General features: G+C 33.7%; 1 protein-coding gene across 1 annotated transcript; it reads right to left on the reverse strand.

Annotated features, from left to right (window-relative positions):
• Positions 1-678: 678 nt before the first annotated feature.
• Positions 679-3,710, reverse strand: OZS1 (C4-dicarboxylate transporter/malic acid transport protein). Its single transcript, XM_028210088.2, has 3 exons — positions 3,072-3,710; positions 2,081-2,886; positions 679-1,333 (listed from the first exon to the last, which is right to left on the reverse strand). Exons 1-3 carry the CDS (start codon positions 3,615-3,617, stop codon positions 964-966), a joined length of 1,722 nt encoding a protein of 573 aa, XP_028065889.2. The 5' UTR covers positions 3,618-3,710; the 3' UTR covers positions 679-963.
• Between the last annotated feature and the right edge of the window lie 6,761 nt (positions 3,711-10,471).

Raw genomic sequence — 10,471 nt, forward strand, 5'->3', positions numbered from 1 at the left:
CAAACTTTGATATTATTATTAAACTAATTCATTAAATCAAAAAATTAAAAATTAAAAATATTTCATATATTAAATATATCGATTACACAAGCCTAACCATCACTTATTACATGATTATTATCCCAACACATAGTAAAAATTAATTTAGTAAAAATAAATAAATAAATGTTTAAAAGATTTATCAATTTTACATAATTTTATTTTTTATGGATAGAAATAATTTTTAAAAATTCAAAAATATTTTTTTGGTATTTATTTTTATCAAATTAGTTTATATTTTATCAAAATGACGATTCTACCCTTGAAATTGAGCAATGGTATCTCCAATTGTCCTTATTTGGAACAATATATCAAATTTATGATCAAATGCGTCACAATTAAAAAATCGGGGACTAAAGTGACACAAGTCTCAAACTATGGGGACTGTTAATATAATTTGTCCTTTAGTTTTGGTTATAAAATTTATTCAGGGGATGTAATTTGGTTATGATTGGTCAATTTTTGGCATCCGTGATATCTTGCTAGGGAAGTGAAGCAGGAGGATGAAAATGAACTTTAGACAAGTTGGATTATTTTCTTTAGGTTTAGAAATGGCACCATACAAAGACGCTTATATCATATGTGGTGCACCTTTTCAATTATTTTAGATAAAATGATTTGTCATCTTGTTATAAGATGAGGACACAACTACATGATAGGTTGGACCTACCACATAACTTCTTTATAATGAAGAGAATGGAAATTGGATTTTTATTTTACAATTTGTAGGAAGATCCTTTCCTAACTTATCTGGAAAGTGTCAGATAGTAACTAATTACAAAGCCACGAGGGGGATTGAGATACATGGTGAAATTTTATTTGTCCGACACTTTTTGCCTTTTTTTTTTTTTTGAAGGTGCTGAGAATTATGGTACAATTTAGAGTGCTTCTATTTTGGCTGCAAGGTTTTGCCTAACAGATGATTCAATCCTCAACTTCTTTCTGTCCATCAGAGTCCTTGTTCTTTGAATTATGTTTGGTTATGGATGAAACAAGGGAGAGAGGAGACTTTGTCCAGCGCCGTATATCATAGGCTCTTTTGGTTGGCTTCTTCTCCTTCACATGTCTTTTCTTGGTTATGGCAATGGCGAGGTCATTCGGGAATAGCGTGTGCCAAACGAAGGCATGGAGGAGGGTAGAAACAAGCAAGACGGACACCATTGTTGTGGACATGAATGAGAGGGTGAGAGCGAGGCCTTTGGTTATGTTTGAAGGTACATGCTCTGCGTACTTGATGGTCGCCAGTGATGCAGTGGTCATGGGGAAGGTGTAAGACCACCATGCAACTGAAAACCTGCACAAAATAGTACTGTTGATTAACCAGGGCCTAAACGAGGCTTCAGCTAGGCTTGGGGTGGGGCTAAGGACTTGAAGCTCAGCTTGGCCTGTTGGTTTGTGAGAGCGGGGTGTTGGCCAATGAGCTCATCAAACAGTATAAAATAAAATAAAAAAAAGAAAAAAAATGAAAAAAAAAAAAAAACCCAAAACATAGTCCACACATTTATTTTCGGAGTAATTTTTGAGTTTTTTTGCATGGTATTGCTTGTGTACTTACAGGAGTAAGCTTACAAATACAGAATTAAAATACATTAAAGTATCAAGAATGTATGTGCAAGTATTATGAGGCCTACTAGAGCTAAACTCATTTGTTGATATCTTTATTATTTTCAATAGAGGTGGATGCTATCGGGCTGAGATGTCTATTTTTTTAGTACTTTTCTATAATTTAATGTGTATGTAGAATTATTTTTTGAATTAATTATCCTTTTATTTTTTTCAATTACCACTGAATAACATCTTACTCTTTTTAACTTTAAAATTATATATTTAGGCCACTCAATTACTAAAAATCGTATGAAAGCCTCTTTTGGAAGGAAGAAACTGAAACAATTTTGATAGTCGAAGAGATAAAATATAATAAAAAAACTAACACACCCACCAACCAATTCGATTGCCTCTCTTTCAAGATTGCCTCAAAAGCTCTAAAAACTAATTGAAAGCTCAAAATCAGATAAACTACACAGCCAGAGATAGAGCATACCTGAAACCCCTGAAGAAGTTGATTCTCACAACCAGAGAAACATAGAGGAACAATGCAATGAAGTAGCAAGTCCTTGACAACCCATCAAACTCTCCATAGATAGTCTCCCAAGCAATGCTCGCCGCAGACGGAGCTGCAATGAACATAGAATACACAGGGTGCAACTCTTTAGGCAACGCTTCACTCGTCGGCAACCTCTGATACAATGTCACAAACAACACAAGGTAATGCGCAAACCCGACTGCCCACAAGAACTTAGCAGGCTCTTTCCACCCCACCTTGGCTGCCAAAATCGCGCCCACAAAGTTCCCTACCACAGAGAGATGAGAAGAGGGGTTCGCCACCTTGCATAGTCGCCTCTTCCCCCCGGAGAGCCACTGGCCGTAGATTTTGAGCTTGAGAAAGAAAAGAGGAGCCATGAAGGTGCACCAAATGGCAGGGTGGAGAGGGGAGGAGGAGATTAAAGGGGGAGTGGAAAGGGCTAAGAACATGAGGACGATCCACGGGGCGAAGAAGAAGTTGACTCGGACAGGGTGAAAGTACTCTCTCTTGACGGCTTCGAAGTAGAAGATGCATTTTAGGATGTAGGTGGTGGAGACGAAGGTGAGGACTAAGAGGGCGAGTAGCCAGAGAGCGAGGTTGATGCAGGGGGTGATGTGGAGAGATATGGTTACCGGGCTGGTCGCCAGGGCTCCCCAGAGGATGGCTTGGCTACTGAGGCCGAGGCAGATACCGAAGCAGCCGATGGGGAATCGGAGGAGGAAGGGCCATTTCTCATCTTTGGGGAGGAGGATGTCCTCAAAGTCCTGCACACAAATTAGGGGCACATTAGATGTGGCATATGATAGAGGTCTGGAGTAGTGGGGGCGTAATTTTTTATGATCACAGTGAAAGCGCAACAATTGTGGATGTAAACTTTAATTTTGGGATTAACTATTTAAATCTTGAATTCTTGTGTGTGCATAAGAATTCAGATTGTAAGTTAGATTACCTTGACTTGATCAAGTTCAGGTCCTCTAAGAGCAGCAAAGTACCTTCCAGCAGGGACACTCTTATTTACAGATTCATCAACCCCTCCAGATCCATACCCCTCGTTTCTCTGATTCTCCATTTCACTCTCCTTCCTTGTAGGCAACAGCGAGTGCTGCTTCCCGAGAGTCGATTTCGTCCTAAATATGCTGAAATCTGTCCTCCTAATTGCCTCACCACTAACCCTATTCACGGAACCAAACCCTCCAAAACTATTTCCACTTCTTGAAAGCAATCTTCTTTCATCTTTAGCTGCTTTGGACTCTCTGTTGAGCACTGAAAAGCCGGTCTCTAGTGAGACTTGGCGGCTAAAGCTTCTGTGTTGTTGTTGTTTCTTTGATTCTCGAGTCTTGACGGGCCTGCTCGAGCGCTTCTCAGGTTTGTCAGCCATTTTTTTCACTCCTTGTTCTCGTTCTTCTTCTTCTTCTTCTTCGGGGAAGACTTCATGGATGTCCACAAAATGATTGTCGAGAGGACTTGAATGAGAAGTTGCTCTTTTACTGTCCATGTTTTTGTTTCTGCTTAATTGATCCAAGTAACCCAAGTGAATCCTTTGTTCTATTGTTTGTCTTTAGGTCTTTCATATGGTTTGCATGATATTTTATTTTAGTACTTCTATATATATATCATCAGTTTTTTTTTTTTTTTAAATACATAATGGGATATTATTCACTACTATTATTTTTTTAATTGTGATTGTCAATTTAAGGAATTAATTAGGAGTAGGGATGGGACGAGACGAGTTTTTTTTTTAAGGTCCCGTCCCGTCCCCTGCCCCACCCTGCTTCGAGTGAAATTTTCCCACTCTCGCCTTTGTGGGTATGCACACATCAAAGTTAGAATTATTTAGGGTGATATTATTTATTATTTCTACTAAATAAATTAAAATTAATATTAAAAAAAAACATTTACAAATCAAATCTTTAATACTACAAACCACATATAATAATAATACAACAATCTAAGTCCTAAAATATTAAAAATTAAATCATGATTTATAGAATATATATATATATATATATAATTAAAGTTGATCAAAATGACATCCACAATTAAAAATGTGCACGATATAAATCGGTGATAAAAAAATATATAAATGACATATTTTCATATTTTTTTTTATGCGTAGTGTGCGTGTGTGTGTGAGAGACATAAAATTGGAGGATCACGAGAAGATGAAAAAAGAAGAAGAAGAAGAAGAGTTGGCTTTTGGTGGATGGTGGTTGTTTGTTTGTTTGGTAGATGAAATGAGAACCAATGCTTTATCTTCAGTAAAGTTGGGGTTTAGAGGGGCTTCTCGTGAGATAGAAAATCAAACAATTTGTGGTCATTGATGAATCTTAATTGGTTCAGGAGTTAAAGTGGTTAGTCAGGCGGTAAAAATTAGAATAAAACTTAAAGGTCATTTTTGATGCAGCGCTCTAATCATAATTTCATCTCTTTATGTGAAATTTCTGTTTGGATGGTGTGTTTAAAAATTAATTCCACCACACATTTCAAAATACACATCTCTTTCACGTTTGACAGAGCTCTTTCCAAGCCAAAGCTCTCAAATTTTCGTACATACCCTCTCTTTTGTACATGTTTGGTAAAGTAGACAATTTCTGAATTTTTAGTCTATCCGGTTGTCCGCTCGGACATCCAGCCGGTTGACCAAAATAGTACTATTTTTTTTTTTTGCAATTGCCGATCGCTACCTGTTATTTGAAAAAAATATATATATATTTGTTTTCGATATCTTTTAAATGTAAAAATTATTTTTTAGAATAAAATAACAAATTATTTTTTTGAATTGAACTTTAAAAAGAGTTTAATTATGAGTTTTGAATTTTGTATTTGGTATGTAATTTTGAAAACTCTTTTTAAAACTCATAACCAAACAATTTTTCTTATTTCATATGTCACATAAAAAATTCAAATCTCAATTCAAAATTCTTTTTAAAATTCATAACTAAATAAATTTTTTCTTTTTAAATCATAATTTCAAAACTCACAAACTCAAAATATAACTCTATTTTCAAATCATAATTTTAAAACTCTATCCAACGGCGCCTAAGGTCTCCAGTTTGAGTTTTTTAAATAGTTATTGAAGATTTGTTAGCTTGTTAACTTCTCCAAAAATTAGTTTGCAGTTATCTAATTTCGAGATAACTCAGGTTCAGTTGAGCTTGGGAGGGAAATATCGTGAATTATAAAAAATGAAAAATAAAAAAAATTCCAACTTGGTGGGAGAAAGCAGATTGTGGCCATGCGATGTTAGCTTTCAGCATTTCAAAGGCTTGGAAAGTGGTAAAAAGTGAATGGTACGAAAGCAACAAAGTAAAAGGAGCTAATTATTTAATAATTTCATGAGTATTATGTTATATTATTTATATAATATTTAAAATAGAAAAATTCACCTATAAATTTCATTTTGAAAAATAGTGATTCAATTAGTTTCAAGAGTTTTTTTTTTTTTTTTTTTTATAAACCAATTAATCTTATTGATTTGAAAAACATAGATTTAATTTATTATTTAAAAATTAAATTTACGATTATGTTCTTTATTTTTATTATATTTTCTTATTTTTTCTTTTGTTTTAGAAAGGTAAGATACACTATCTATGATAATTAAATTTGGAGTGAATTTTTCTATGTAAATCTTTTTTATTTGGAATGACTTAAAATGTAAGAGTTTTTAAACATTTCAAAAAGAGTACAAAAATAACTTGAAATATGAGATTCTTTAAATATTTAGTTTGGGATGATCTAAATAAGTGCACTTTTTGATTTTTTATGAAATATGAGTTGGATTTGAAGTGATGTGACTTAACTAAGATGATGTGACTTAAATAAGATAGTGACTTTTTGACTTTTTTAAATTATGACAAACAAGGCCTTTAAAAAGATGTGAGATTTTTTAAACATTCTAAAAGGATATGAGATTCTTTATATATTTTAAAAAGAGTACAAAAACTTCTTAATAAGGTTTGAGCAAATGTATAATTTTAATCTGTAACACTCTAATGTAACACTCAAATGCAGTACTTGTAACACTCAAAAAAAATTATTTATTATACTTTTTCCAAACGTAACACTCCAAAAAAACTCATTAGTGTAACACTCCAATGTAACACACACAAAAATTTCTTAGTGTACTTTTTTCAAACGTAATATTCTAATGTAACACCATAAAAAAGATGTAAGATTCTTCAAACAATTTCAAAAGGGTATGGGATTTTTCAAATCATTCCAAAAGGAGTGCAAATTTTTTTTAGTAAGCTTTGGATAAATATATAATTTCAAACTGTGAGTGTTATGTTTAGAAAAGGTACACTAAGTAATTTTTTAATGTTTTTATGTGTGTTACATTAGAGTGTTATGTTTGAGATTATATTGATTGGAATGTTACGTTTGGAAAAAGTAAACTAATGAGTTTTTTAGTGTATTACATTATTGGAGTGTTACGTTCTTATTCATGATATACGATTTATTTTAGAAAGAGAAAAAATCCAAAACTTCTATAGTGTGGATTGTCAAAATATGTAATTTTACATTTGGAGAAATTACTTTTATCCCTTAAAAATTAAATCTAAAGGTGTAAGTAATTACCTTTTTGTGTAATTTTTATTTTAATGAGAACTTTGCATTCATAAGAAAATAGAAAGAATTAAACCGTTTACAAAATTATATTTTAAAATTTATTGGTACTTTACCTTTAAACATATGATGTAATAAATTTTTTTTTTTAGTGATATATATTATAAGTTATTTTTATTAGGTAATTGAGAGAAAATTGATGAGTCACTTGGTGTGTATTAAGGTCATTTCAAGACTTTTTTAAGCAATAAATGTTACGTATCCTTCCTTAACTTTTATGAAACCTTAACTTTTATGAAATTATGGGGTGTTTGGTGTGGATTATAAGGGGTGTTTATAAATTATTTTAATTTAAAAAATTTGTGTCAGATTGTTTGGTAGAACTTCTACTTATAGTTTTTTAAATAGAAATAGTTTAAATAAGCTGAGAAAAGCTGATTATTTAGAAGTTGGGAAGAGGTGTTTTTGGTTTCTGCTTTCTGATTATCGACTTTTAGCTTATAATAAGTTGCACCAAACAGTACCTATATATATTTAGTGGTGCTAGTTTGGCATGTCAAAAAAAAATTAAAAAGTCAAAAAGTTACTCAAAAATTTAAAAAATTATTACCATTCAAAAAAAAAAAATATTAAAAAATTAATTTTACATACAAAATTACAAGACAGATCTGACTGGTTCAGATCTGTGGCTGCGTTTTTTAAGAAAAATTGCACAGTTGGGTGTAATTTTAACACACTGCTGTTTGGCCCATAAGGGCCCATCACGGGTCCCGTTTTGATAATGTAAACCGTTCAATGTGTAGAACTCGTCGAGTATTATATGTCTGTAAAAAATCACATTGATCAGATATCGCTAACTATATGATCAAATCAGTTTTGTATAAAAAAATAGATGGTGTTGTAATTAACGGTTGAAAAAAAACTAATCTGATCAGATAGCTATCGATATCCAATCAACGTGATTTTTTACAGGTATATAGTACTCGACGAGTTCTACACATTGAATGGTTCAGATTATCAAAACGGGAGCCATGATGGCCCCCACGGACCGAACAGCACCGTCTAGTGCAATGCTTGAAAAGTAGCCAATCATTTCTTAGCATCACTTCCGCTACGCAGATAGTATGGCTGTACAACTCACACTCCTAATCTTTTCCTACACACTAATTTATACAATTTTTTAATACACATTTTTTCATAAAAAGTTAAAAAAGTAACCTAAACAATTATCTTTTTTTCCTTAACTTTTTAGTCCAAAAAGTCAAAAAGTATACTTATTTTTGACTTTTTGGACTAAAAAGTTGAGAAAAAAAATGGTTGTTTGGGTTAACTTTTTTTGAAAAAATATGTATTAAAAAATTGTATAAATTAGTGTGTAGAAGAAGATTAGGAGTGTGAGGTGTACAGCCGTACTACCTGTGCATGAATTGATGCTAAGAAATGATTGGCTACTTTTTGGGTATTACAATGGATGGTGTTTTGCTCGGCTCGTGGGGGCTATCACGAGTCCCGTTTTGATAATCTGAACCGTTTAATGTGTAGAACTCGTCGAGTACTATATACTTGTAAAAAATTACGTTGATCGGATATTGATAGCTATCTTATCAGATTAGTTTTTTGTAATCGTTAACTATAACACCATCTATTTTTTTATACAAAACTGATTTGATCATGTAGTTAGCGATATCCGACCAATGTTATTTTTTATAAATATACAGTACTCGACGAGTTTTACACATTGAACGGTTCAGATTATCAAAATGGAACCCGTGATGGGCCTCCACAAGCCGAACAGCAGTGTGTTAAAATTGCACCCTAACTGTCCTATTTTTCTTAAAAAATGCAGGCACAAATCTGAACCGGTCAGATCTGTCTTGTAATTTTGTATGTAAAATTAATTTTTTAATATTTTTTTGATAAATAGTGATAACTTTTTAACTTTTTGAGTAACTTTTTGACTTTTTATCTTTTTTTGGACATGCCAAACTAGGACTTTTGAATTTATCCTAGAGACAATTGTCCTACTAGGACATTTTAACTGTCATGATTCATTTCTGCTTGAAAGATGGACGGTAGAGATGAAAACCTTCTCTCTCACTCTACCTGAACTTCTCGCCCAAGAGCCACAAACTTTGAAACTACCCATCATCATCTGTCGCACCTCACTTTTCCAAATTTCAAATTTCAAAACACACACATCCACTCCTTACAGAAAAGAGACCCACGCTTATCGAACTCTCCCTATAAACTCTCTTTTCTTTTTCTTTGAGCTTCACTCCCATGCTCATCAAACTCTCTATAAACTCTCATCTCTTTGTCTCTTTCAGTTTCATTCCCAATTTTCAAATTTCAAAACACCCACTCTTCCTCACTCTCTCTCTACCTTACTTCCCACCTTAACACTGGTACATCTTTTTTCGACACTGATACATCTCTTTCCGACGACTCTCTTGCGACCCAGCCGTGGTGCTACTCATCACCTCCTCCAATCATCGCCACCGCACAACTCCATTTTCTCCAATCATCTCCACCGCTGCTGCTTATCACCACTGCCACCGCTCATCATCACCTTCACCATGGATGGATAGACATCAGGCTACTGCCAACGTTTCTAGAGAGCTCCCCACTCTCCTTCCTGCCTTTTTAACTTTCCCTTCTTTCCCTACACATTATCACGCTGACTTGGAGAGAGAGAAATCATATCCACTGTGATGTGTGACTGTTTTAGAGAGAGAGAGAGAGAGAGAGAGAGACTGAGATTCAAGCGTTCGTACTCCATTAATGCTTCTCAGCAAGAAAGCGTGACGTGCTACTTTTTCACAGAGAGTCCTCTTTCAAAATTCACTTAATCAAACGATACATTAAGCGATCGATTTCTTCTCTTTGATGGAACTTAGTTAAGTGAGGCTGGAGATCTTTTCAAAGCTTGAGCAGAAGTGGTTCTTTCACTGCGAGGGACGTGGATTCTTAGCATCGATGGAGGCGTAACAACTATTATTCTCGCTAGAGCCACCTTGATACACTTAGAGGATCAGATCTGAGCTAAAACTAGCGATTCTTATTCCCGCATTGTTGCTGGAATTGAAATCGGAGCTCTCTTCGCAGCAATGTTGACTGCCGGCGACGGAAACGAACGTCTTCTCTTTATGGTTACAGACGTTGTCAAATTCGTAGAGCAGATGTATCTCATAGATGAAAGAGAATGAGTGGTGGAAGATGGAGGAGAGAGAATAAGTGGGGAATTGATGGACAACATGTGAGTTCTGTGTTTCTAATCCTTAAATTGATGTTTTTGGGTGTTTTTGTGTGTGTGTGTGTGTGTGTGTTCTATTTGTTCTTTATTTATATAGATTTTTTATTTTTTATGTAGCTTATGGATTTGGATTTAATCTTTTAAAAAGTTTTAGGTCTGAAATAATACTTGATCTTCATAAAATGAGTTTTAATTTTAGAAATCTGTTTTTATTTTCAGTTTAATTTATGAAATGATTTAATTCCTAAATGGAAAATGAGTGTTGATTTTTTATGGTTTTGAAAAAGCTTTTGAAATGGGTGTTGATTTCTTATGATTTAACAAAATCAAATCACAAATTTAGGATAAAATAGAGTGAAAAAAAAATAGAGAAAGCATGAACAAAGCAAGGGATTAATTGTCGCCTCTGCTCTGTGACTGTGCACTACCATTGAAGAGGAAGATCGAACAAAAGAAATAAAAAGTTTGTTATTTGAGCTCTGAGAGGAGACATAGTGTTTGTTAAGAGATGAGAGAGGATGAGAGGAGGA

Source organism: Camellia sinensis, chromosome 11 (genome assembly GCF_055761805.1).
Source record: "Camellia sinensis isolate YWXY chromosome 11, ASM5576180v1, whole genome shotgun sequence".
Classification (NCBI taxonomy): Eukaryota; Viridiplantae; Streptophyta; class Magnoliopsida; order Ericales; family Theaceae; genus Camellia; species Camellia sinensis.